Source organism: Prunus mume, linkage group LG2 (genome assembly GCF_029339155.1).
Source record: "Prunus mume cultivar Tortuosa linkage group LG2, ASM2933915v1, whole genome shotgun sequence".
Lineage (NCBI taxonomy): Eukaryota > Viridiplantae > Streptophyta > Magnoliopsida > Rosales > Rosaceae > Prunus > Prunus mume.
In genome coordinates, this window is record NC_142699.1 from 34,173,153 (window position 1) to 34,201,039 (window position 27,887).

Below are 27,887 nucleotides of genomic sequence, written 5' to 3' on the forward strand. Positions count from 1 at the left end.
CTGCTATACTTCAGAAATTTTTCCAATATAGTATAGCCGACCGGCTATACTTGGGTTTTTAAAGTGTTTTAATTATATAGTATAACCGTTCGGCTATACTGGGTTCTTTATTTTTTTTTATAAATTTTTTCCTTGGATTTCGTTTACCGAAAAGAATACTTTATAAAATACACGTTTAAAAAAAAAAAAAACATATGTTTCATGTCTAATACAAGTTTTTTTTTTTTTTTTTTTAAATTTTCAATTTCAAACTAAGATTTCTGGGAATAGTAGTAAGATTGTATTCTTCATGTAAAGTGCTGTTTGAAAAGTAAAGCATAAGCAAAAGTATGCTATGTCCTAAAATCCTATGTGCAATATCAAATACAAAATGTTTCTCTACATGTCTTTAATAGATGAATGCATCTCTCTATATATAAAATGCTACTAGCCTCTTCACATGCGCTTCCGCGCATGCGAAAGGCTTTTTATTTTTAAAAAATTAAAATTTATTTTAGAATTAAAAAAGATCAAGGGTAGTTGTGTTCCATAAAAATAGGATCCATTATCTGATTTTTTTTTTAATTTTAATTTTTTTTAATATGAAAAATTGTGAATTTACCATATTAACCTCATTTAATTAATAATTTCAATTCTTAATATTTGCATTAACTAAGGGCATTTTCTGGTATTTTGAATGTTTCACCATTCTCTACCTTTTGCTTTATATATATAGATTATAATGAAATAGCATAGCTGTGCAGCTATACTAAAGTTTATTTTAATTTTTTTAATCAGAAGTATAGCCGCGCGGCTATACGCTTTAAATATAATTTAATAATATATCCTCCGTCTATACTTCAGTTTTTAGAAAAAAATTTGTGATAAATAGCCGTCCCTTCCTCCCAAGGGTGAGTACTGAGACCGTACCCCATAACAGCCCAGGGGCCTCGCTCCAATATCCTCCCAGCCATATCTTCCAATTCCACTGTTATAGCGAGTAAGTTGTCCTTCACCACCGAGATTTTAACCTCCCCAAACGGCTCCCAGGCTTTCCTCAAAATCCCCTTCACTGCACCTCGTTTAGGGAGTTTGTCAGCAATAAGAACACCAATGAGAGGGATTCCGTTGGGCAGCTCGCCCACCCCAAGATTGTCTTCAAGCTGTATAACGAGTCATGTTGCGTCATCTTCCATAGTGGTCATTCGCGTAGGCCCCTTCTCTGATCTGATGTGATGATTTGAATTGAAAGGCAAAAGTGAAGGAAGATGGAAAAAGATTCCGCCCTTGACTACTAAAGAAAAGGAAAGAGCTTTGGATTTTCAATCTGAAAAGAACGCAGAACAAAGAAAACAGTCTTGCCACGATTTGATAGCACCACAACAATTGCAAGTTCACAGATTCATTAACGGTGTAAGTAGGACAAAGGAAAAGATAGATGATAGCACAGGGGTAAGTGTTGGTGGTTGTGGGCGGCTGCTGACGTGGTTGGGGTGTACAGTCGGGTGCTTGTGCGATGGAGCCAAAGAAGACGATGCGGAACTTTGGGGCTGTGTTATTTTTGTTGTTGTTGTTATTTTATTATTTTACGTGTTTTACTTTGAATAATTTCAAACATTTTTAATATTTAACAGTTAAAATTACCAAAATATTCATGCCACGTCAGCTGATGTAACGATTTTTACCTGAAAACTAGGAGCAACCTTGATCATGGAATGGAAGTTCAAGGGGGAGACTGAGTCATTTAAAACTTCAGAGGGCAAACTGAGACGATTTGGAAATCACATGGCATATTTCAACAAATAAGCCTAAAATTTAAGCATATAGAGTCCCGGTAGTGGGTGTGAGTGAAGGTGGTTGAGCTCTATCCTCCTGAGAATCAAAGCATTTGCCCACAAATAAAAGGTGGTTTCTAAATACTGTCAGTTATATTTGAAATTCTGGCCCTTCTTCCAGTCAAAATTACATCTTCCTAATCAAACTTACACCATTAACATGTACGTCAATAACTGCTGCTTGCACTAGGCTCTTCATTCTGGTTTCTTCAAGTTCAAACAGTGATCTGCTGCTTGTCCAAACAACTCTCTGACCTCTTGCAATTCTCTCTCTGCCACCATCAAAACCACATTGACATAGTGATTCAAATATCTAACCCCGGTTTTACATCCTCATATGTAACCTTTTCAGAAATTCGACATTCTGTTGACATGATTGATTGCTTAGGGTATAGAATTTCGACATTCTGTTGACATGATTGATTACTTAGGGTATAGAATCGTCGTGTTTCGATTTTAGGTTCTAAGACCTAAAACCTAAAACCGAAGCGATTAACCAATCCGAGACTATAAACCTAAAGTTCAAGTTCTAAATGACAATTTTGTAGACCCTAAAAACAATCAACTAATAATATCATTAAAACTGAAGAAAACTGAAAATTCTGTGAAATGTGACCAAATGAAAAGACTCATCACCTGCAGCTTCCAGTTGCTTCTCAAGTTGTTGGCCCACAGCATCATTTTCAGCCTCAAGTTGCGCAATCCTCTTCAGCTGAGCTTCCTCTCCCCCCTCAGACAACGGAAGTGCCGCCACCAATGCATCAAACTACACAAAGTAAAGTGTATGTAAACCACGAAATTATTCAAACTAAAATTAATTCATAAAAAATAAATTAGCTGCCACGTCATCGAGTGATTGAAGACCTGCTTAGCTGCCTTCACTAGCTCAGCACTCATCAGCTTGGGTTGCTTCGCGAAATCCGCGTCACTGTCCGCTGCCGGGGTCGGGTTCGGATTCGGAGCCGGAGTCGGCCCAGATCCGGCTTCTGGGTAATTCGGAGAGATTCGGACCGGCGGCGCATCCCTCTGCAGCGTTCCGATGGTAGTGAACGCGATTGTCGCGATTGTATTCACTTTCTCTTGTAATTGGCTGATTGCATCCATCTCGCTCAAATTCGTCCCCAAAACGCAGATCAACAACACTTTGAAGAAGAAGACGACCAGCTAAAACGACGTCGTTGGGCTTTAGTTTCATTCCACATTTCCATCCTCTCACCCGCCAACACGTGGCAGCTCAAGAAGTTTCCTGAACCAAACTGACGGTAATACCCATCCCTCATCAACGACATCAACGACAAACCAAAAATGAAACCGACGAGCAAACGAGACAGTGTGAGAGTCTGAGACTGAGAGAGAGCGAGAGAGATGACGATGGGGACGACGACGACGCAGGCGTACGGTGAGCCGTGGTACTGGGACAACCGCTACGCCAACGAATCAGGGCCGTTCGATTGGTACCAGAAGTACCAATCTTTGGCGCCGCTCATCAATCTCTACGTCCCCCGCCACTCCAACCAGCACCATCGCATCCTCGTCGTCGGTTGCGGCAACTCAGGTAAGCTCTGCCTTTTCCCTGCATCCGCACTTACCTGATCAGATCTCCCGCTGTTTGATCGCTCAAGAGAAATTCATTTGCAAAACGCAGCGTTCAGCGAAGGGATGGCTGATGATGGATACGATGATGTTGTTAGTATTGACATTTCCTCTGTGGTCATCCAAGCTATGCAGGACAAGTACTCTGACCGTCCACACCTCAAATGTAAGTCCTTTATTATTAAAATTTGCTCTCTTTTTTCTACTTATTTATTTATTTTTGCTCAATGTGCTCTGATTTTTTTTTTATAAATAATTTATTAGATTTGCAAATGGATGTTCGAGATCTGAGTGCTTTCCAAACTGATTCCTTTGATGCTGTTGTTGACAAAGGTGCTTCATTTTTAAGATCTCGATTGCACACATATTTGAAACTTTGTTTTTGTGAAATAAATGCTGATTTTGCTTCATGATATGATTTTTTTTTTCAGGAACTCTAGACTCTCTGTTGGTGAGTGAGTGTTACTAATTTATGTAGTGTGTTCTTGCTTCTTCTTTTTTCTTTTGGCTTATGTGATTTGTTGTGCCTAGTGTGGAAGTAATTCGCGACAAAATGCTGCTGAAATGCTTGACGAAGTTTGGAGGTACATTAAAATTATTAGCTGTTAAATGTATTTACCCTAAGCTTTTGATTTTGTTTATTTTCTTGATTTGTTCACCATATATTGAAGCAGTTAATAACAAACTATAGGGTCCTCAAGGATAAAGGAGTCTATATTCTGGTAATGTTGCTTACTCTTGTTCTCTGCCTATGATTTCAATACACCTTCCCCCACCCCTTTTTGTTGTTGTTATTTTTTTTTATGGTTTTTGGTTTTGCATTTCACATTTGGCATGTGGCCATAACTAGTCTCAAACATGCTGCTGCAGATCACATATGGAGCTCCATTGTATCGTTTGCATTTGTTGAGAGAGTCATGCTCGTGGACGATAAAACTCCATGTGATAGGTTGATTAAGTCATACTTACTTTTCTTTTTATTATGTTTGGCAATGAAATTTTTAATGTGGCATTAGTCTGTGTATTATGTATAGCTGTTGATTTTCTCTCTGTCACCATGTATGCAGAGAAACTTGCCTGTGAAGATAAATCAGAACCTCCAATATGGGAGCTGACAAATCCTGTTCCATTGAATGACGATGGAAGCTCAGCGGAGGAATTGCTCGGAAACAATCCTGATGTGCATTATATTTACGTTTGTGCAAAGGTTGGTAGAAACAAATTTCCCCTGTCCTAGCATTTTAGAATATGCTTTTCAGTTGCTTATTACTAAACATAAAACACATGGCTTTCCAGACCAGCTTTTGGGAATCTATGCGTTAGTTTCTTATACACCCAAGCATGTGAGAAGTTTAGTTCTTTAAGATAGGTGTGAGGCGTATATGTTTACTACAATTTCATTACATTTTATTTCCTTTCTGTTGGTCAGGATAATTCTTTAAAGCCCGGCCTTAAGCGTGAAACATCAGTTGATTGAGGAAGATGAGAATCTTCAACCTCTTGCAGAATCTTTTTCCCTTTACCTGCATTGTTGCATGTGTTGAAAGTTGAAACTGATAATTGTAGCTTCTTTTAGTATGTTGTCTTGTCTGTATAATGTTGAACCATAAGCTGAGCATCTAATTGGCATGGGATCTGCAATTCATTTGTTGATATATTGAAGTTATCGTATTGGAACTGATAACAATGTAATGGTGAAGTATTGAGTTTCAACATGATTTTGATACTGGGCAACCTCAAACTACACAGACTCGGGTTTTAGTCTATGGATAAGTTGAGCAAAGCTATGCGTCTGTCCAAAACATTATATCCAAACTACGTTTTGCTGGTAAGTTTTCCAATCCAACCCTTCTCCTCTTACCACCAATCATGAGCAGAAATACTCTTCCAGCTAGTATGACGGTAAATTTGTTGGTTGGAATCTTTCTTACTCGAGATAACTTATCGGTTCGCAAAAGTGAGAAAAACTAACTTAGCAGGACAGGCATCCATCACTGCCCTATTCTGTAACTTCTGCAACGTGCAGTCGGTGGCTGGTGGAATTTATGGCACTCATTGGCTTGTGATATGATCTATACATTGCCCTTCAGTGACTTCTGAAATTTCTGACGGAATTGACAGTGACTTGTTCTTTTTTTTTTTTTTTGGTGGTGCTTTAAGACTTGTTGGTTTGTAACCTACAAGTAAGAGCATGTAATAACCCATGTGAAGAAATTCAAATTAATGAGGAAGGGACCCTCCCACAAGTTCTGTGGTCCAAAAATAATACAATCATTCTTCAATCCATAATCAACAGGTTCCAATGGGATATTTCTATTTTTAGGAGTAGGATATTTCATTCCACAATCAACAGGTTCCAACAGTAAAGCATACTTTTTTTTATGAAAAAAGAAAGTAAAAAAGAATTACCATTTTATTGGTTGAAAATTACTACTTTCTTTTTGTATTTTTGTCAAAGTTAAGAAGGAGAGGGGGGAAAACTCATACACACAGTACCATAGGGGGTTGAACACATAATACAAATTTAATACATTAGAATCACCTAGTAAGCAATATATCAAACCAACGCCCATGAATAACTTGATCATGACTTTTTTTCAAATATAATTATGACATCATAAACCCATACTAAATGAAGAGCTAATGTGGTCTATCTTAATGGAATAGGTCATTGCCTTGCAGACTAGAGATCTCAGAAAGTGACTTCTTTCTTTCTTCATATGTCTATATTATATGAATTCTTAGATTTATTTTTTTCTTTTTCATGATTTGCTTGTGTACGGATGAAGGTGATCAATCTCATATTAATTTATCAACTGCTATTAGTTAGTCTAATTGCATATTTTTTGAAATTAGAATATGTCCAAGTTCGAAACCCCTCACTTTATGAAAATAAATAAAAATCTCGAAATTGATTTGAACAGTCGTGATTAATTAGCAAATCAAATTACTATCAAGTCATTGTTTGTGATACAATTAATTAGATCTGACCAAACCAAGATCAAGTACACACCGTATCGGAGATGATATATTTTGCCGATCAGATACCCATAACAATGCCACGACTATAATTTATTAGTATGAAGAATCTATCTTTTCTGAGCATGGTAACTAACTTCCTTATGATGGCAATTTTCCTCAAAACCCAGAAAAACAAAATCACAATGAAACATGAAGACATGACTCTATTGTATGAATCTAAAAAATCAGAAAAATAAAGTTACCATAAATAAAGCATATTCGATTTTCTTTAATTTAATCTGAAAGTTTTACACCAGAATTATGTATTTTAATGTCTATATCTGTCGTTTTTGTTGAAACCTATTAATCCTCATATCCGTAATTTATTTTAATCCTTGACCAAACCAAGGAATGGTAACTAACTTCCTCAATTTTCCTCAAAACCCAGAAAAACGAATCACAATGCTAAAAAATCAGAAAAATAAAGTTACCATAAATAAAGCATATTCGATTTTCAATAATCTGCTTAAATAAAATTAAATAAATTTACAGAATCTCGCTACAATTAAAAATAAAAATAAATAGATGCAAGCTTAGCTGGCATAAAAGGAAGACGACGTACCACGTCGGATTATAAAATGGAATCTGTTTCGCTGAATCAGTGTAAACACAAAGCATTTACATATTATTGACTTCATTCAATCCCTCTCAATCAATTCTTTTTTATTATTTATTTATTTACTTTTTAGTGCTTTTCACACGCTTCGCTTTCCCTCTCTCCCCCTCCCTCCCTCGCTCTCCATCTCTCTATCTCTATCTCTCTCTCGCTCTCTCTAAAAGGTACGTTTCTTCAACCGAAACCTCCTTCCCCAGCTCTCTCGCTCTCTCTGTGGAGACTGATTGCCTGAAAGCATTTCTCATTTCTTTTTGGTTATTTTTTTCGATTTTATGGTCGTTTTATTTATGAACAGAGTGAATATTTTGTTGATGATCTTTGTAATTCCTGGACTTGGATTTTGCTTTTTGCGTTTTGTTCTGTGGATTGGTGGTAATCACAGTCCCTCGCTCATGAAATCTAGGGTTTATGTGAGGTCGTCATTGGTCGCCCATGGCTGATACCAGAAAATACCTCCCCACTCAGCAACTAGGTCAGCTTTCTCTCCCTCTTCTCATTCCACATCTGTGTATGTTGTATATATATTTTCTTTTCCATATCAAACGCGTTTTTTTATTTTTTTTTTTATTTTTTATATTTCTCGGATTTCAAATCGGATTCTTCAAATTTCGTTTTGTTTTCTCACTCGGTAGTAGTCTTCTTGTCAAGAATGGTATGATTTTTTTCGTGGAAATAATAATTTTGTGTGATCATTTGATTAACACTACATGCATTCGTGTATTACTCTCACTTCCCTTTTGTCATCGCCGGTGGTTTCCTGTTGATGCAAGAATTAGTTTGTATGCATTAACTGAGTTAATAATCCTAGAAAGGAATGTTATTTTGAACACTGAAGTAATATAGGGCCCATATTGCGTAATGCATTGTAAGTGCATTGAGGTTCATCTACTGTTTTTTTCACCAAATTGTGATACTGAAAGTGTTTACGTATTTGCTCCGACTTTTATTCTTCCCCGTACTCATTTTGTGTATTTTAGTTTCAAGATCTTTAAACCTTTTGGTACTTTTGGGAATTTGGCAGACCTTCCCCAGATATTGCAAGAAGCCAAGGAGCGTTGGCTCCGGCCAGCTGAAATTTGTGAAATACTTCGCAACTTTCAGAATTTTGAGTTAACCGCGGATCCGCCCCTCAGGCCTCCAGGTTGTACTTGGCATATTTTTCTGAATTACTACATTTGGTTTATATGTGCTTGATCACTGTGTGTTCTGTCTGAATTTGTTAATTCCATCTTCCTTTAGTTTTGCTGTTATACTTTTTCTGTAAATTGAATTATTTTTCTAATTCAGTAGGAAGTCTGTTTATTAATTTTTGGGAGGTGAGCTTCATTTACTTGTAGAATATGAGGGACAGAAATTGCCATAACAACTATTTTTTGGTGCATGAAACTTTTCTTTCTTTGTTTTCCCCTGGGGTTTCCATGTGCGTTATTTTCTCTTGATGGCTAGGTGTTACAAAACTCTCTGCAAGAAATTCACAATTATGTTCAAAGTACTCACTAATTGCTATGGTTAATTTTAATGATTTGACATGTGGTATATTTGATATGAAAGGGATATTGATTTGTTTAATGATTATTATTTGATATGGGTTAAGATGTGGAACAGTTGGACTGATATGTTCTGTTTTTCATTTGCATATACTGTAGGTATATATACACACAAACACATGTCATTTATTAAATTATATCACTTAATTATTTGCTTATCCTTTTCCCATTCTATGCCCAGAATCATCCGAAATGATGTTTCTTTACTCGTGCACTTGTTACTTCAGCTGAAAAATCAATAGTACACTATTATCCTTTTGACAGAGATGGATCACTGACATTCTTCCTTGGTACATGCAAATGGAATCTAAATGTTCATTTTTCCAGCTGGTTCTTTGTTCCTGTTTGATCGAAAAGCACTCCGGTATTTTCGTAAAGATGGTCACCGCTGGAGGAAGAAAAAGGATGGAAAGACTGTCAAAGAAGCCCATGAAAAGTTGAAGGTGTGCTGTTCAATCTATTATTAGTAAGTACACCTTTAGGGGTTGGTCCTAAGCGATGGAGTTGAGTTGTTGTCTGGTTATTGTCTTTTGTACCTGTATCATCTGTCTTTAGGGGGTCATAGTTTGACAGGCAACACAGATACCACAGAAGTGATGGATCACAATAGGTGCCTGTAAGTTTTCATAGTTCATTTTGTGGGTACAAGGATGGTAAGCACAGAATTGAACTTATTGTAATTTTATGATGTCTCTTTCTAGATTGTCAATGTAAAGGATCAAGGTAAGCAGAGCATATAAGGTCATATGCTATGATTTTAATGCTTTTCAACAGTTCAGAGTCTTTAGACCATTGAATGTCCCTTTAATATATTAATTCTGGATTACTTGACCATCTTTAATTTTTATGTAAAGAGAACTCATATAGAATATACATTTGCACGCATACTTTATGAAATCCAGTGCTGGGTGTTGCAAATGTTTCCTAAATGGTAAATTTGTTGATTCTATCCACTTTGGCAGCCAATGGCCATTAAGGTTCTTTTATCCCCATGTTTTGACATTCTTTTTTATTTAATTTGTTTTTTGGTAGGTTTGTAATGTAAAATAGATTCTTTCGTTTCTTCTCCCTATATCTTCTTCAATATCACTAAATTTGTCTTTCTGGTGCTCAAATCTTTTATGTTTAAGCTCTTTGTTAACACTAGCTATGATTTGACCTTTTCCATTTTGGTACATTGGAAAATTTCTTCCGTAATATTAAGTCACTTCAATTATATTGGCCTATATTGGTACTGCTTAATATTTAGCTTTCTATTGGGTTTTTGACATTTTGTAGGCTGGCAGTGTAGACGTTCTTCATTGTTACTATGCCCATGGGGAGGACAATTCAAATTTTCAACGGCGGAGTTATTGGATGCTTGACATGTGAGTTTTCTGGTCTTGAGGACTAAACATTTAATTTAAAAAGCCTGCAAAATCAAAGTTCGGTCTTTGGGTGGAAAATCTCTGATAGCCTAGATTATGGTTTTCTAAAAGTCTGTTTGAAGCTGCAAATTAGGATATTTAAATTTCTGTGTTCTCAGTATACACTTCAAAGAGGAAGGTTGGGTTGCAGTTATGTTCAAGAAATACAATAACATTTTTTTTGTGCAATTAGTATCTTCTGTTTTCCTTTGTTTGCATATTCGTCTCACTTTTCTCATTCCTTTTCTTGATTTTCAGGCATTTACAGCACATTGTTCTTGTCCATTACAGAAATGTGGGAGAGGTACTGTGTTTTTCTTTGTGTGTGTTGCAGATACTCTCTGTCCTTCCTTCGTCTTTGGTGGAATGATTTAACTTTACTGTCTATGGTATGCTTATTTTCTATGGTGTCCTGTGATGCTTTGCAGGCGTACCAGTCTGGTGTCCCTTGTTTGCTGGCAGATCCAGGGTCACAGGTTGCAAGCCCTCAAAGTGTTTCAGCACCTTTCTCTGCACAGGCAAACTCACCTGCCCCTACAGGTCAAACATCTTTTGCTTCAAGTCCAAACAGAGTTGACTGGAATGGAAAAACATTGTCTACAGAGTTTGAGGATGTGGATTCTGGGGGAGATGCAGGAACTTCATCTGTTGCCCAAACTATGTTTGGTTCCATATTGCATAATGCTTCTCTTCGTTCACAAGTTGGAGGTAAAATGCATAGCCACAGATGCCATTTCGTTTATGTTTAATTCGTTGAAACTGTTTTGAACATTTCTTTTAAGTCCAATATATTTTTTCTAATTTTGGTTCCGTTTTGCATAATATTTTTTATTCTTTTACACAGTACCTCTGGACCTACTGCCGTTCCATTCAGTTTCTAATTTTGGTAAAAATATTTTAACAAATTCTGGTTTGGTTGTCCAAACACATTTTACTCTGTCTCTGGCTTTTTAAGAGTAACTTGCACTATCCATTTGATCATACTCTGCTTCCTTATGTTTTGGCATCTCTCAGTTTTTCCCTTCTCATTTTAGTTGTTTTTCCTTTTCCCAATATATAGATGGACTTTATTGAGTAATGGTATCTTTTTACACATACAAAAGTCATATTTGTTTCAGTGATTGATGTCTTTTGCAATAATGTCTCCAAAAATTAAAATATGTGACCAGGTCTCTCTGGTGCTTTTCAGGATTTCCTGAGTCATTCAGGGATCCCCTTAGTTCGTGGTATGCTGGACCTAAATTCGCTCATGGTGCTGGTTCATCTATCTGGAATGGAATGGATAGCTCAACAAGAAATGAGCGCAGCATGCATGACCAAAACCTTTTTGTTGAAGCACCAAACAGAGCTGACTTCATAACTCATAAGCTAACAGATGCTAGATTAGATGTTGATTGTAGAGTCAACAATGTAACTTGTGTAGATAAGTTGACCACTGAAATAGATGTCCAGGTTGCCACAGCATCTTCTCAGAGAGAAGCGCAGGTCTGTTTCTACAGTCACTTTTCTATGCATTTTTTCTTTCCAATTTTCTCTTTCTAATTTAATTTTATTTTCTAGTAAATGTTATAAAAACATGGTGAATTTTCATTTCAATACTCTTTTTGGTAATCCAGAATTTTTCTTTCTGTTCATGCCCTGTTTTTGTTTTTGAAAGAAAAAATGATAGCTGATATTACAACCTTCAGTAAATTATCATGTTTTGAAGAAAAAAGGAGACCAGAGTCATACTGATATTTCAGTTCGGATATCCTATTTAACTTCAACTTATAATAAATGAAGTTATGAAAGTTTATTTAATCCTACCACGATAGTTCACGTTGTGGGGTAGGTGGACTATCTTTTCCTGATTCCACAGATCATTTTCATATCAGGTAACTTATTTTAGAATGCTATTTTGTGCAATTTGGGATGTATTTGAAGTTGATGACAAGTTCAGTCATGCAGGCTTTTCCCTCTTTCTTCATGTAGTAATTGATGTGATGTATAAGCATTTGTTGTCATATGTCATGGAAAAATTATAATACTAATCTGCATGTTCTCTGTTAGGTTGTTTTTGAAACCCAAGTATCAGATTGTTTAAAATTCTTTTTCTTTTAGTTTGTTTTGCTAATGCAATTTATTTACTTGGTTCTTTTTAGTTAGGTTTCCTGTGGTGTGAATCTACTTACTGGTACGTGGACCTCCTTGCAGGTGTCAAAGGAGCATGACTTTAATGTATTTCACCCTCAGGTTCAAGATTATTCTGATCCTCAAGTGGTTGTCAATTCTTCCAACCAAGTTGAAGAGAACTCTAGAGATGGTGGCATGCGCAATGCCGAATCAGTAGAGCTTAAGAAACTTGACAGCTTTGGGAGATGGATGGATAAAGAAATTGGTGTGGATTGTGATGATTCCTTGATGGCTTCTGACTCTGGCAATTACTGGAGTCCACTTGATGCAGAGAATGGTGATAAGGAAGTATCCAGTTTATCACATCATATGCATCTGGATATAGAATCACTTGGCCCCTCTCTTTCCCAAGAACAACTATTTTCTATTCATGATTTTTCGCCAGATTGGGCTTATTCAGAAACTGAAACAAAGGTATGTATACACAGCTAATAGAGTTTGTATTTTGTCATACCTTATTATTATAATAATAAATATACACATACGTGGACATTTGTTCTTGTTGTAATATATGTTGATCCTCAGTTTTTTCCTCTCTCCCCTTTTCAGGTTTTAATAGTTGGTAGTTTTCTGGGAAGCAAGAAGCATACCACTGAGACTAAGTGGGGATGCATGTTTGGTGAAATAGAAGTTTCTGCTGAAGTTCTGTCTAATAATGTCATTCGATGTCAAACTCCATTACATGCTCCTGGGTGTGTTCCATTCTATGTGACCTGCAGAAATAGGTTAGCCTGCAGTGAGGTGAGGGAGTTTGAATATCGAGAGAAACCCATTGGAAACACTTCAAAAGATGATGAATTGCGCTTTCAGATACGTCTAGCAAAACTCTTGAGCTTGGGCTCAGAGAGGAAGTGGTTGGAATGTACTGCTCTAGATTGTGATCAATGTAAGCTCAAAAGTTCCATATTTTCAATGAGAAACAACAGAGAAAGTGATTGGGAAAGAATTGATGGGGCTTCTGTGGCATGCAAAAGTGATCACTTGACCCATAGAGATGTCTTGATTCAGAATTTGTTAAAGGATAGACTTTGTGAATGGCTAGTCTGTAAAGTTCATGAAGGAGGCAAAGGACCACATGTTCTGGATAATGAAGGCCAAGGTGTTCTACATTTGACTGCTGCTCTTGGTTATGAGTGGGCCATGGGTCCAATAATTGCTTCTGGCATTAGTCCCAATTTCAGAGATGCTCGCGGAAGAACAGGGCTTCACTGGGCATCATATTTTGGAAGGTATAGTTGCTGCTCTTATAGATCCTTCTCTTTTTTATGTTCAGTATTATCGTCGGTTGTATTTTTGTATTTGGGGATTAGTTTAACTTCAAATTCTCCATTTCTAGAGAGGAAACTGTCATCGCATTGCTTAGATTGGGTGGCGCGCCAGGTGCAGTCAAGGACCCAACGTCAGCATTTCCTGGTGGACAAACTGCTGCTGATCTAGCCTCGAGTAGAGGGCATAAAGGGATTGCTGGATATTTGGCCGAAGCAGATTTAACCAGTCACCTAGAGACGTTGACCATGAATGAGAACATAGTGAACAATGTTGCTGCAACGATTGCAGCTGAGAAGGCCATTGAGACTGCTGAAGTTATCGCAACTGATGTGGTAGTAGATGAGCAATACTCTCTCAAAAGCTCTATGGCAGCTGTTAGGAAATCAGCTCATGCGGCTGCTCTAATTCAAGAAGCTTTCCGGACTCGTTCATTCCGTCAGAGACAGTTAACTAAGAGCGGAACTGATGTTTCTGAAGTTCAGTCTCATGACCTAATTGCACGTCGTTCCTTGAAGAGAGTCCAAAAGTTTGCTCACTACGAAGATTATCTCCATGTTGCAGCAGCTCTGAAGATCCAACAAAACTATCGTGGATGGAAGGGAAGAAAAGATTTTTTGAAGATACGTGACCGTATTGTTAAAATTCAGGTACCTCCTTGCATATGTTATCGATAACTTTGTTGTTTTTTTTGTTTTTTTTTAAACTGTGACCATTTTTTTTTAATTGGGACTTGGGTTGTACCTTATCTGAAGTATTGATTCTGCTTATCACTTTTAGGCTCATGTAAGGGGACATCAGGTTCGGAAGAATTACAAAAAAGTTGTGTGGTCTGTTGGTATATTGGAAAAAGTAATACTGCGTTGGAGGCGAAAAGGAGCTGGTTTGCGAGGATTTCGGGTGGAAAAAGCTATTGAAGATGTATCCTCGGAGGTCAAGAAAAACGATGACTATGAATTTCTTAGTGTCGGGCGGAAGCAGAAATATGCTGGAGTTGAGAAAGCTCTTTCAAGGGTAAGGTCCATGGCTCGTCAGCCTGAAGCGCGTGAACAATATATGAGGCTACTTTCAAAGTTTGAAAAGCTTAAGGTAATATTTCATTCTATTTGCATTTATCAAAAGAATAAATTTGCATCTGTTTTTTCTTCAACATAAACTACCATGAGTATTTTTCATGTTGCTGTAAGTATAAGATAAATCTTCAAAAGTCAAAATGTGGGGGAACAGGTCTTGCTACAAAAGCGGGTTTTCAGGAATAAGTTCTCCAAACTCGATTGTTTGGAAAGAAAATAAAAAATATTCGATCATTGTTCTTTCATTTGCTTTATGTGCAATTGCATAGTTTATTATTCGATCATTCACGCCTATTGTGTTATCAACCAGATGGCTGATGGGGAGAGCCCTGCGTCCAACCAAATTGAAAGTTCCGACGAAAGAGTGTTAGATGAGGTTCTGCTTGCACTCACCGAAGGTCAATGATCAACTTTACACCATGTCAAGTAATTTTATGGAAGCAAAGCTACCCATAATATTTTTGCCTGTAAGTAAACGTCCGCCATGATTTTTACTTTGTCAAGAACACAACAGAAAGGGAGGAGAAAAGGGGAAAAGGCAGAATTGTATATGGCTCAGATTCTCTCTTTTTTCTTCGACTTAACCAGTAGTTCAAATTTTATCTGACGTAGTTCATAGGGTAATGAAAAGGTGGGGCAGCTCATATTCAAAATTTGACAACAGTTGGACAAAAGTTTAGTTACCAGTGGAGCTATATTTTACAGTTACCTCAGCTTTCTTTTATCAATTGACCACTAGCTTCATATTTGTTTTGTTTGTTTTCCGCATCAAGATATCAAACTATTTGACCGTCCGCGTAATATTTTTTCACACGTGATAAAATAGCACAACAAAATATGCATATACGAGTCGGAGTGATACACTCACGAGTGTAAAGGAACAAAACTATTTGACAAAGGGCTTGCCTGACACTTCTTCGTAATTATCTGCAAAATAGAATCAACTGTTTAAAATATTTATCTGATAATTATATTCACAAATATTATTTTTAAAGAATGTTCTGTTTCCCGACCAACCAAAAAACAAATTGTTCTGTTTTGGTATCAACCTACACAAAAACACACGAGTTGAACCCACGACTCATCCAAGCTACGTGCTTTATAGACATCAAAATAATGCCAGACAACAGGAATTTTGCAGAAGCATTTGACTCCATCCAGACTTAAATCTTCTGCTTCCCGTGGGCCAATATTATGAATTACCAAAATGAAGAATGTCTGAGTTCAATCTTTTCATGCACCATCCATTCACAAAAAAATCACTCACCTATAATATATAAATCTGTTTCTAACGCGACAAGCGTTTGTCACGTGGATGACCGCCACCTGCAGATTTGAAGTACTGGGCAAGTTCACCATTCACTCGAGAAAGATGCTTCTCAGACTGTTCCAGCCTCTTGGTGAAATCAATTTCATGCAATTTCAACGAGCTATTATTCTGTTGATCAAGAAACACAAGTTTAAAAAAATTAGAAAAATTAAAAAAGTTACCAGCGTGGTGAAAAACCCAAATTCACGTGGAAACAAACAGAAAACATGCCTTGGGCTTGGATGTATGTGGATGTTGAATTGGCTGGTGTATGGTTGGTGTTCCAAGAATTGTTTTTACCATTTCATCCAGTTCCGCCACTCTCCTCTTTAAATTGGTCTTATCCACCTTCAACATCTCGTTCTGTGCAGAAAGCAACTGATCCCTGTCTTGGAGTTGTTGCACAGTCATCTGGGCAGCCACTATATCCCCCTCCTTTTTATTTATTTCGGATATGCAACTACAGTAGCAAAATTTAAAAGAAGAAATGATGAACATAGTGACATGAGTTCATAGAAATAAAATATACCAAATGTGAGCATTTTGCGTAATGAAATGAAACTTACTTGTGATTTGGACAATATCCTCTCTTTTTCCACAACTTTCCCATTTTTTTTAATTACAATTTCGTCTACAGAACTAATTTTTAGCATATTGCTTGCTGATTGATTGTTTTTTATTGCTGTTAAAAGATCAATCGTACGGCAATTGGATCAATTATAAGTTTGATTTTTGGAGGTTGCATAAATTGTAATCACAAGGAAACAAAATCAAATTGGATAAAAAGATGTGATGGCAAGTGTCTAACCTCTGTCTTTCCTCCATTAGATCAGTTATCTGCTTCCTTAAGTTGAGAATTTCTTGCTCCTAAAATGATGCCAAGATCAATAAGTTAGGTCCACAGAAAACATAAAAAAGGGAAGACAAATATTCAAATAAAAAGAAAATCTGCGGTACGAACCTTTTCTTGGAATTCTTCTGTTTGCTGATGAGCCTCTTCTACTAACTTTTGAACCTGGTACTGCTCTATCAAGTTCTAGATGATACCAAAAGAAGTGAAACAAATGAGAATTGTGGCTGTGCAATTGTCATGCTTGAAAGTGACAGTCTGAAACTTACTGCATAGTTGGTCATGTCCATTTTGACACCAAGTAAATCCCGAATGACGTCATGTGTCATGCTTTCTGCTGCAGCCAGCCTAGTGTTCAGCAAACATACCTGAGAGCAAGTTTCAATAAAATCAAATACTCTTCTAATGTTTAACAATTGTTTCTACAAAAGCATTCGAGAAAGGGAAACTAAGCAAAAAGGGCACTTAACCTCCTTCTGCCGACTGGCTGCAAGTGCCTCTAGTTCTTCAATGCGATGCCTTGCTATAGACAATTCCTGTTCCTTCTCCGTATTCATCTGCTGAACCAAACTTGAAATGCATCTGAATGGTGAGCTGGAGCCCCTTGTCCTCATTGAGCTCCTCTCAGATTTTTCTAATGCCGCAGCTGTTGATGCTGAATCTGTCTTATCTGCTTTTACTTCACAAACCATGGCCTCAAGAGTCTTGTACTGTTCAAAAGGTCGTGCAATGTCAAGATTTAGGTCATTTACAATTATGCATATATCCATTCACGATTAACAAAATTATTCCGAACCCTTCTTTCCCTTTTTTCACCAATAAAAGTTCAGCTATTTCAGTATTAATAATAGCATAGAAAATGTTTAAGGATCTATCGAATGGTGATAGTAATTTTAGTATATGTACCTTCTGTTGGTACTGTGACGTCTGGGCTTCAGCATGCAACACGAGTTCAGAGTTGTATTCTTTGTATTGTTTGATCTTCAAGATTTATGCACAAATTTTCAAACTTTATTTCTTAGAAGACAAATACAAGATAATTTAAGGTACAATGTTGAAAAAGACAACTAACATAAAAAATAAAAATAAAAACCACCAGCAAGACAGGATCTCACCTCTTTATCCTGTTCTGCTCTTTCCTCTTCAAGAAGCTTTATCTTATTATGAGCCTCATGAAGTTCCAGTAGCCTACTCTGCAGTTGCCTGTATCAAAATTATTTCTTTAAATTTAAGGTAAATTAAAAGCAGAAAAATAGAATTTATATGAGAAAGCAAGCGATACCTAGAAATCAGATTTTCAGCTTGTTCAGAATTCATGTTTTCTGAGTCCGCATTTTCACCGAAATTTTCAACTGTTAACAGTCTGTGTCTTAAAGCTTGTAGCTCCAGCTCTAGTGCATCTCTGATCAACCGATGCCTTTCTACCTCGTCATTCATCTCATATACCTAAGAGAAGGAACGATTTTGGGAATTGAAACCAATAGCCAAAAGACATCAATAACCGCTCTAATCCCTCGCTTACCAATAAAAGGCATACTTGGCCAAATGTTTGCATGTAAGAAATTTGATTGTAAAACAGCGAGACTATTGATACTGGCACTCCATTGATGTTCATGTGTTAAATACAGAGACAAAAAGCCCAGGGAGCTAACCTTCTTTTCCAGTACATTGATGGTACATTCCAGCTCCTCAACAGAGCGTTCTAATATTTTAACCTCCTCTTCCTTTTGTTCGGCATACATCTTACTTGCCTCAGATTCCTAGAAATATTAGTACAAAATAAGAGCAATCCACCTGCAATTATAACTATGCTATCAAATGAACAAAAAAAAAACCTGAAGAGCATACCTGGCGAGCTTCAATAGAGATAGCCTCATGTTCATCAGATACTGCATATGCCATCTCAAGTTTATCGTTCAGGGACGCAACTTCTTCAAGAAGTCCGTCTCTCTCGCTGATGACCCTTCTCAACTCATCCTCGATACCTTCAACTTGACAGAGTAATTTTGTTTCCATTGAAGAAGTCAAATGAAGAATTTCTTTTTCCAAACCTTTCACCACTTCCTTCTGCTCTTCCAGTTGTTCATTGGCTTCAGAATTTTTGCGATAGAGATCATTTAGAAGCACTTTCAACTCAAAATTTTGCTCTGAAAGAGTATTGATTGTATCTTTGGCCTGCTCAAGATTAGAATTTGATAAAAGCAGAACCCTTTCAGTATCAGTAAGATGATCCTCGAGCTTTTTATGTTGAAACAGCGTGTCATCAAGCTGGCATGTTTTTATTTTTAGTTCATTCTGAATTTGGCTCAAAGATTTTATCAGCTTTTCAGTTTCATCCTTTATATCCATTGTGTTGGATGCTGATTCCTGCAACATTCTAAAATCAAAATGCAAGCCCTCCAGTAGAGCATCTTTCCGTTGCAGTTCTTCCTTCAGTGATAAATTCTCATGCATCAAACTATCACGGGACAAACTGAGCTCACCAGCTTTCAAATTTGTGACTCCACTTCGATCATTATCGTCTTTGGAGATGTTACTAGTAAGTGCAATGTCATCCTCACAATTTGACCAGATTTTTTGTTGTTTGTTTGTAATTGAAAGGCCTTCTTGCTGTTGGCTGGAGCAGAAACCACTTCCAACGTTAAAGCATGGTACTTTGTGGATCAGCTCTCCTGTGAGACACTGATGAAGGACAAATATGGCAAATTTTTTCTCCAATGTCTCAGCGCATATTTCTTCTAGTAATGATCTTGATTTGCTAATGAAGCAGTGTATCTCCCTTCCCATAGAAAAAGTGTCAGCATATAATACTTTGAACCTGTCCTCCACTTCACTTTTTAATTGCATAAAACACTCTTCAAGCAAAGACAATGATTTTGCTATCTCCACCAAATTATAACGAGATTGATCCTGCAGTAGTTCATTCTCTCTTTCTTTCAAACGTACTGAATTTTTGAGATGTTCAACTTCTTCAATAAAGCTTGCTTTCTCTAACATCAGTTCCTCACCAGTTTGTTTCCACAGACCAGTCAATTCTTTTGCATTTTCATTTGCTTCCATCAAGGCATTTAACATAACATCAGCTTCTTTTATTGTTGCATGCGCTTCTTCAAATTTGGTTAAGAAGCTACTAGCAAAATCACTCTTCTCATCAGAAACTACCTGCACATCACAAAAGTGTTACACAAAGTATAACGGTGATTTAGCTGACTTAGTCTCTTATTTAGAAAAGATTGATTATGACAGTGCTACTATTAATCCTTTCTAACATATAGTTGCCTCACAAATTTACAATGCAAGAATTGGATGATCTGAGAAAAAATTTGTTTTACCTTTTTTGTAGCATGACAACCATAAGAACTCTCCGTCCCTGACTCAAACAATGGAACAAGTTGTTTCAGCCCTGCATACAATATGAGCTGATTAAGTCCATGATCAAATTATGTTTCTGATTGTTAAAAGTGTAAGATACTCGGTAAAGAATATACCAGCTGGTTGAGAACAACCTCCAATGTCCAACTCGCTAATGAGTGTGGCTAGCCTAACATATAGTTTGTTGAAAGCATCAAGTGCCATCTCTAATTCTTTTTTCAGGCAGAATGTTGCTCCTTTAGAGTCCGTGAAAGTTTTTAAGACCCACTTTGACTCTTCTGGATCTTGATCAGCAGACTGAAGTACTGAGCCTTCTTTAACTTTCAGGTCCCCCGTTTGCCCTTCTAGTGCCCACAATTTGTTTCCAGAAGCAAAACTTTCGGTTGAAGAATCACAGCTTGACGTAGTACTATCAGTACTCCATTCATCTTCATCTTCTAAACTTTTGTCTGCTGAAGGGCAATCATGCACATTTACTTTTGTGTAAATGAAATCTTCAGTAATTTTCAATCTACCATTTGCTACAGTGAGCTCATTTTTTATTTCAAGAATCATGTGATAAATATCTTTAGACTTCAGATACTTGTGTGCTTCTAATGATAGCGACTCAACTGTACAAAACTGAGAAACTTTGGAATGCTCTCTTAACTCCATATATTTCTTCCTCATTTCACGAAGTTCACTTACCATGTTTTGAACCAACTCCTTGTATTCATCAGAAACTTCACTTATGTTGGTCTCAAGCGCCACTATGTGCATTTCTGTATCTGCATAAAATGCTTCGATAGCATTCTCATACTCCAATATTCTTAACCTGGCCAACTCAAGTTCAGTATCTTCTTGTCCTAAAGCATTTACTTTTGTGTCAGAACTTTTCTGGCTGGCCATTCCGGCTGGTGTACCTAGTATTGAGATGGGAATGTTTCTCTCTGTTTTATCTGTTGCCTTCTGATCCATAAGCCATTTTATTACCAGGAATGCAGCATTGGCACAATTTTCTGCTTCTTTGATCTGAATTTCCTTGAATATAAGTTTCCTCTCTAGCATCTCTACCATGTTGGTCTGTTCATCCAACCGCATGCAGAAGGAAATTTCCTCTTTGGTTTCATCATTATCTAGATGTTGGAGTTCACTTAAAACAATTGCTGCTCCCTTCAAGGAACTTAACTTCTCTCCCATTTCTGTTACCATCTTTTGCGCATCTTCCAAACTCTTTTGAAGTAGTTCAATTGTTTCTTCCTTTTCCATGCAAACTTTGGCAGCCCTCTGGACATCTTCACTAATACAAACATTAGCTTGAGGAAATGAACAAGCAATACTTTCTATTTGGCTGGAGGCATTTTTTAGGGATCTAGAACCATCTAGGAGGAATCTTGTTAGTTCAAAGGTTGCCTTTTCCCACTCCACACTCAGTGACCTTATCTCGTCCTCTTTAGCTGCAATGGTGTTTTTCAGTACCTTATTTTCCTGAATCATGCAGTGTAATCTCTCATCAAGTTCAAACTGAAGGGCAGCAACCTCTTCCTGTAAATGAAGAATTGTGTTTGCTGTCTCCATCTCAACCTGTTCACAGACTATTTCTGTCTGTTTCTGGTGAGACAACTGTAATAGCCGATCCTCTTGAAAGTGGCTATTGAGTAATCTGACCTCCTCCAGGTCCTTAACCATTTTGTCCAATTTAGCTTGCAAAGCCTTCCTCTCAACGTCTTCACTGATCTCCATAATACATTTGTTTTCCTTATGTAAATCACCTGATTTCAGATAATGACGTTCATGTTTCACCTCCGATTGGATTTCTATTTTGTCGTTGTTGCTTGATATGTACATGCCTCTGCAGCATTCCTCCTGCATGTGATGTAAAACAGTTACTAAATGAACCTGCAACAATCTAGCATCCATTTACTGTTTTTTTAGTATCATCACCAGCATTTTGGTCAACATGAATCACATTATTCTGTACAACCCCATCATCTACCTGGGAGTAAGATGCCGTTTCATCTCCAGAGTCACTCCCCATAGATAGGGTTTCAACCTGCAAAGTGATGGCCATTTGTAGATTTGATTAAAAAAGAACGAAAAGAACAGTACGTGATGTCTATGTAAAGCTTGAATCTATTTAAAACTAGTTGGTTTCTGTCTGGTACAAATTTTTTCCCTCTTCCATGGATATTTTCTGTTTTCTTTTTAGTAAAATGAAGTATGCAAGAATGGAAGTGGTAACTTCTCCATGAATTACCTTGGACAGTGCAACACACCGTGATTTCATGGCATATAGCACAGAAAATGAACTGGGATATAGCAACGACGAACAAAAATATGTACAATTGAAAAGAATTCCAGTTTTTAACTGATGTTCACCTCTGTAAATTAATTGGACATTTGGCAGGAAACAGCATGATATATTCACTTACCATCGAATACTTATCTGATTGCCTGAATTCCTCAGTATCCTTGGAGAAAGAATCTCTTGCCTGCAAGTATATAAAGATTGTTAATAAACTACAGACAAAGCTTACAAAATTGTTTAAGCAATGCTAGGTAGTTTATTAGTTACACTTACAGAACCGGAGGCAGCTTGACTGGAGTTCATATACTTTTGAAATTCTAGTTGTAGTTCATCTACTTCCCTGCAGACATGAAATCATAAATAAGCAACATGGGAGTTGTCAACCTAACCCAAACAATGCAAGAAATTTGCCTTCACATACTCAATATGATGATCAGGTTTAAATTGTATTAATAGCATAAAAAGTAATTAGTCAAACACAATACATCAATGGCTATGCAAGACGGTAAATTATGGATAGAATGTCCACATATATGGCTATCAATTACTGACATCATCCATATTTTATCATGTGGAGGAATAACGGTGAGATAGTCCTCTGGGCCCTAGGTTGTTTGGTATCCAGGGAAAAAGAGTGGGACTAAAGTGGAAATTCAAGGAGTGTACATAAACTAGTAAACTTAAAAGAAAATAAAGCAGCTAATAAATGCACTGTCATATGCTAGCCCCAGTATAACTAATACAAATTTGAGGGCAGTTTGTTGCAGTAACTAATAAAACATGTGTAAGTGTATATTGTTAAAGAAAAAAATACCTGATCAATTTAGAATTCATGTTCCTGCAATCTTCCAATTCCTTTATGGTATCACTATTCTGCACTCTTGAAAATACACACATTAAGATTTGGAGGTCCCTAGAAGGGGAGATGTATCATTTTTATAGGAAAAAATTTACATTTAACACATAACGTAACTAACCAAAAAGTGTTTTCCGACCTGATTTTCATTTTCTGTTGAGAATGGAAGCTTTCCTTGAAGTATATCCAGAAGCTGCACATGAAACATGCTTTAGATAGCCACCTTAGAGTGCATGAGACAATTTAGGAAGGAGGAGGAGGAGACTTTTATGGACCTGATTGCGTAGTTCTGATACTTCAGCTAGCAATGTTTCTCTCTCTCCATGTTCATAAAACTTTTGGTACCTGGCATGAAGAATACAAAATGAGGCAATGGCATCCAGAAAGGGGGAAAAGAGCAATCATCTACAACATTGAACCATGTGGAGTTTACAATTTAAGTTGCTCAAGAAGTCTACAGTTCTCCACAGAATATCTGGTCAATTCTGGATTGCTTTCAAATCTTGCTTGCAGCAGCTGAATCTCTTCAAGTAAAGCCTTGTTCTCCTCCATGAGATACTTCTCAGCCGACAGCATTCCATCGGTCAACAATTCAAGTCGTTTAATTTTTTCCTCACGAAACCTTAGCATCATTTTAGCATGTCCAGCATCCTCCTCACTTTGGCAAACCTACAGAAATGCCACAGCAAAAATAAACCACTAAACATGGTGCTATTTTATGCAATTAAGAGTTATAAAATAATCAAGAACTTTATAGATAGGGGAAACTAAATAACTACTTGTTGTAACAATACGCACCAAGCGGTTCATGTCTTCAATTTCAGCCACCAACTTCTGGACTGCACTGTCTGCCATCTTTTCCCTCCTTAAAGCACCAACTAAGATGGTATCCATGCATTTCATCTGTTAAGTTTGTATTAGAACTTGTTACCATAATTGCATCATGCAATTTCTGAGGTGGAGGAAACAATTTTTTTGTGGAAAATCAAAATACCTTCTTGTTTCTGATACTTGGTAACTTAAGATTATCAGTTGGCATTTTATCTTCCAGAGAGTCATCATATTCCTCAGGCAACTTATTGAATCTAGGTTCTTCAATACTTGGCACGCCACTTGATGAAGACCATGAGATATTATGGTGCTTCATTAGGAAGGACAACTGGCCCTGTAAGGGTTCGAAAATGCTTTAGTTCTACCATCTAGGAAATGTCAAAGGTAAAACTTCCACAAGCATGCAAATATATCCCATGCCTTTAGCTGTTGGATTTGTTGCTGAAGTGCAGTTATGTCACCTGAAGCATCTTCATTCACTTTAGCCTGGAAAAAGATGGAAAATTAAGTAAACCACTAAGAAGAAAATGTGAGCACGTGTGTGTGTGTGCGTCAGTGTACCAGATAAGTACATTGTTCTGGATAAGTTTGGCACGCTGGGCAAACTTCAAAGTGCTGAGTGTCTCATTTGCAGAACTACAAGGAAAGCAAAGGTCAGTTTAAGGAAATAAATGGAAAAGAAAGAAGAAAAAAACATAAATTAATCTAGAACTAGGAAAGAATCAACACAAACCAAATAGATGGGCTGACATTGGCAATTATAGTTGTTTTTGAGTTCCCACCCAGAGAATCCTGCATCCCAAAGTTGTAGGCCAAGTAAGTTCTGTATTAACATGCACTAAAAGCGCAAGTATGCACATTATTATGAAGTTTCATGAAACCTCTTGGGCTCCAGAGCTTTTGGTGTCTAACCTGAAGCAGAAACGTAAGTCTTGAATCTCTATAAGGAACATGTCTATGTTTCCCATGTGCTAAATCAACTAAAGACATTATCACCAACCTAAAACCACAGTGTAATACAGGTGAGTAATACAGGTCAACCAACTGAAAAACCAAACTCAAATCTGACTGGCACTAAAGGCATATAAGTTTAATGCAACCAGGTGCAAATGGATCAGTTCTTATATGTATTTCTAGAAACAACACTAATCAACAATTGGCATTTGAAACAGATTTCAAAATAATTACCCAAGAGTTGATAATGATTTGTTAATATTTGCTGCTTCTTTCAAACGATCTCCCTCTGCACCAGAGCTTTTCTGCCTAAATTAATAAGCAAGTTAGGGCATAGGCCTTGAACAAAAAATTAAAACCGAAAAAATGTGGGATATAAAGATGGTAGTTACCTTTCCGAACCAGCTAAATCTACTAAGTTCAACCTTGCAAACCTAAAATGGGTCATGGAATCTTTTTCCCAACGGCTTTCAATGATACAAGTGAAAACACTGTGGGACCGGCTGCTCTCACTGTTCATGTGTGTTGCCGCCATTTTTCTGTTTGAAGCACCCTAAGAAAATAAATATATAGAAATCATATTCACGCCCTAATATGTAATTAAATGTAGGTAAGATAAATTTTATCATAAAGTACCACCTGTAACAGAAGCTTGACAACATCATTAACATCCCTCACATTATATTCTGTAAGGTTTTCAACATATACCCCTTTCTTCAGGTCCTCCCTGAGCTACAATAGGGAAGTAAGATTTACTTAATGCTCAAAAGAACAATGTTTAAGTGGAGCATCCAGCATGAACATTTAAAAAGGTATCAATTACTTGTAGATTAGTTGATGAAGGCTCCAAGAGATCTGTTATCTGCTCATTGTAAATCTCAAGAAAGGAGCATTTGCAGCTGTACTTCAACTGTTCCTCTGTCCTGCTCTCCTCTTCCTGCACATATGAATTATAGTAAGACATCCAATTAAAAGAAAAGAACAGCCCAGAAGACTATATTGATTCAATTCAGAGGCGTAGTCGTGAAAGATATCAATAATGTGAACAGCGCACCACTCTGATCCTCTTAAACAAATATTCGAAAATGCGTGGAGTAATCCCACAATCTTCATTGAGCTGTCCTTCAACCTCATATATTTCACCCATCATTGTGTACGTTTTGCCACTGCCCGTCTGCAAATAAACAACTTAGACTGTAACTTGCTAACCAAAAAACATGAAAACCACACCACACACCAAACTATTTAACTTCTCAGTAAAAGTACCTGACCATAAGCAAACATGCAGCTATTATAACCAGACAAGCAATTCTCCACCATGGGCAACCCAGCAACTTTGAACAGCTTTTCCTGCAGCAAACTCAAGCAAGACACCAAAATGGGCTTCCACTCAATTGAGCTTAATATGGTTTCATACAACCCAATAAAATAAAAATTAGGTCTATCTCTCCATTCTTCTAAGTAATCTAATAATACTTTATAATCATGTTCTTTTTTCATAACCATATATTAAAACCAAACCTGTGATATTGTCTCGCATGCAATATGATCAAATGTGAATCTGGTTTCAGGATGACCATGCCACACCAAAGTCTTGGCGCTTTCCTGCTTCAAACACCCACCGTGCCCTTGCGAAGCCCTCTCTATATTACTCAATGGCCGAATTCGAATCAGCACCTGAACTCAAAACCAATCAAACCAATCAAATCCACAAAAATCAATTCTATTCAACATTTACCAAAGCAGAATTAGTCCCCGAACCTGCACATTGTGATCAGTCCAGAACGACGAATCTTCGGCGAGCTCGAAATGTGGAACCTGAGTTAAAACCTCTGAATTCACCACCGAAATCTCCCGGGAGATTCTAGAACAACTCCCTGCTCTGCCTCCATTGTACTGTGGAGCTTTGCTTCCTGTACAAACTGCTCCACCAATCGAAGCTCTCGAGCCGTTCCTCGCCGGAGTGCTTTGCGCTGAGTTTGGCTCCGAGTGCGCCTTCCCTCCGCGACCTGAAACCCTAGGAGTTCCATAGCTGAGACCGCCATTTCCAGCTCTGTCCGGGGCTTCAAGTTTTCTATCCGATAAAGAATACCGACCAGATCGAATTGCTTCAAACTTCGGTTGTGAATCGAAATCGAGTTCATGAAGCTCCTTTTGCAGCTGAGCTGGATCTGCTATGCTGTTTAGAGGTGTTCTAGGAGGAGGAAAATGGATTTGGTTCGACGAGGCTTCGAACTCGTTCTCGTTCGGTTCAGATTGTGAGTTCTTCGAAACGTTTCGAGGCGGGAATCGAACAGTTGAGCTCTCTTTCGACATGGTGAGCTCGGAGGTTGAGTAAAACAAATAGGCTGTTGCTTTTGTTCCCGAATTAGAAACAGAGTTTTGAATCCATAATTCAATCCATGCGAGGAAGAAGAAGAAGAAAACGATGACGTTTTAGGTGAAATTGTGGTTTTCTTTGGCTGTGGGGAATGAGAGGGGTGCGTTGAGATTTGAGTGGAAAGTGTCAGACTGTTGGGAAGTTTGAATGGTATAGCTCAGTGATAACAGGCCCGCCCGTTTTTTCAACTTGAATTGTTAGCGGGGACGCTCCTGCACTCTTTGTATTTTTAAATTGACCCCACATGTACATTGAAATTGTATACAACGCCATCTGGAGTGATGTCGTTTTGGGTCATATCATAACCCAACTTTCTTAATTTATAGGGAGATTCACTATTATACACAATATAGGAGCCTAAATTATAAGAAAACCCTATATAAAATGAATTTTAGAAACACACTAAAAGCTCATTTATAATATATTAAAAAAAACCTTTTAACTTATTTTAAATTACAAAACTGCCATTGATTTTTTAAAACAAGCTCAACTCAAAAACCTCATAAAAAAGCCCAAAACACTCAATAGATATTAAAGTAA

At 37.3% G+C, this 27,887-nt stretch overlaps 4 protein-coding genes across 11 annotated transcripts; 2 read left to right on the forward strand and 2 right to left on the reverse strand.

The window, feature by feature from the left end:
- Positions 1–1,866: 1,866 nt before the first annotated feature.
- Positions 1,867–2,918, reverse strand: LOC103323251 (mediator of RNA polymerase II transcription subunit 21-like). Of its 2 annotated transcripts, none has more exons than XM_008225239.3 (3): positions 2,679–2,918; positions 2,451–2,580; positions 1,867–2,086 (listed from the first exon to the last, which is right to left on the reverse strand). In XM_008225239.3, the coding sequence occupies exons 1-3, from the start codon at positions 2,916–2,918 to the stop codon at positions 2,010–2,012; spliced, it is 447 nt and encodes a 148-aa protein (XP_008223461.2). In that variant the 3' UTR covers positions 1,867–2,009. The 2 variants fall into 2 exon arrangements, with proteins under 2 accessions (XP_008223461.2, XP_088902356.1); XM_089046230.1 differs by having other exon boundaries at positions 2,039–2,178.
- A 143-nt stretch (positions 2,919–3,061) lies between these two features.
- Positions 3,062–5,133, forward strand: LOC103323250 (S-adenosyl-L-methionine-dependent methyltransferases superfamily protein). The gene is made up of 9 exons (XM_008225238.3): positions 3,062–3,369; positions 3,460–3,573; positions 3,672–3,740; positions 3,839–3,858; positions 3,939–3,991; positions 4,099–4,129; positions 4,278–4,356; positions 4,475–4,614; positions 4,837–5,133. Exons 1-9 carry the CDS (start codon positions 3,180–3,182, stop codon positions 4,882–4,884), a joined length of 744 nt encoding a protein of 247 aa, XP_008223460.2. The 5' UTR covers positions 3,062–3,179; the 3' UTR covers positions 4,885–5,133.
- Positions 5,134–7,078: 1,945 nt separating this feature from the next.
- Positions 7,079–15,216, forward strand: LOC103323267 (calmodulin-binding transcription activator 3-like). Of its 5 annotated transcripts, none has more exons than XM_089045356.1 (13): positions 7,079–7,208; positions 7,427–7,516; positions 8,066–8,185; positions 8,919–9,034; positions 9,870–9,958; positions 10,256–10,301; positions 10,426–10,705; positions 11,187–11,482; positions 12,191–12,583; positions 12,719–13,398; positions 13,506–14,085; positions 14,216–14,524; positions 14,819–15,216. In XM_089045356.1, exons 2-13 carry the CDS (start codon positions 7,477–7,479, stop codon positions 14,912–14,914), a joined length of 3,045 nt encoding a protein of 1,014 aa, XP_088901482.1. In that variant the 5' UTR covers positions 7,079–7,208; positions 7,427–7,476; the 3' UTR covers positions 14,915–15,216. The 5 variants fall into 5 exon arrangements, with proteins under 5 accessions (XP_088901482.1, XP_008223475.2, XP_088901485.1 ...); XM_008225253.3 differs by having other exon boundaries at positions 7,082–7,208; positions 7,448–7,516; XM_089045359.1 differs by lacking the exons at positions 7,079–7,208; positions 11,187–11,482 and having other exon boundaries at positions 7,331–7,516; positions 10,426–10,515; positions 10,601–10,705.
- Positions 15,217–15,397: 181 nt separating this feature from the next.
- On the reverse strand, positions 15,398–27,431 carry POK1 (phragmoplast orienting kinesin 1). 3 transcript variants are annotated; one of them, XM_089045354.1, is made up of 35 exons: positions 26,729–27,431; positions 26,489–26,644; positions 26,234–26,317; positions 26,022–26,141; positions 25,791–25,904; positions 25,607–25,699; positions 25,360–25,520; positions 25,202–25,276; positions 24,926–25,013; positions 24,747–24,805; positions 24,586–24,649; positions 24,434–24,499; positions 24,177–24,347; positions 23,981–24,085; positions 23,616–23,851; positions 23,458–23,527; positions 23,304–23,375; positions 23,141–23,199; positions 22,600–22,666; positions 22,451–22,510; positions 22,015–22,071; positions 20,156–21,884; positions 20,000–20,070; positions 18,516–19,829; positions 18,320–18,427; positions 17,950–18,113; positions 17,783–17,870; positions 17,574–17,648; positions 17,138–17,377; positions 16,937–17,035; positions 16,779–16,853; positions 16,626–16,684; positions 16,049–16,277; positions 15,776–15,946; positions 15,398–15,435 (listed from the first exon to the last, which is right to left on the reverse strand). In XM_089045354.1, exons 1-34 carry the CDS (start codon positions 27,281–27,283, stop codon positions 15,797–15,799), a joined length of 6,933 nt encoding a protein of 2,310 aa, XP_088901480.1. In that variant the 5' UTR covers positions 27,284–27,431; the 3' UTR covers positions 15,398–15,435; positions 15,776–15,796. The 3 variants fall into 3 exon arrangements, with proteins under 3 accessions (XP_088901480.1, XP_088901481.1, XP_088901479.1); XM_089045355.1 differs by lacking the exon at positions 15,398–15,435 and having other exon boundaries at positions 15,456–15,946; positions 23,322–23,375; XM_089045353.1 differs by lacking the exon at positions 15,398–15,435 and having other exon boundaries at positions 15,456–15,946.
- Positions 27,432–27,887: the final 456 nt, after the last annotated feature.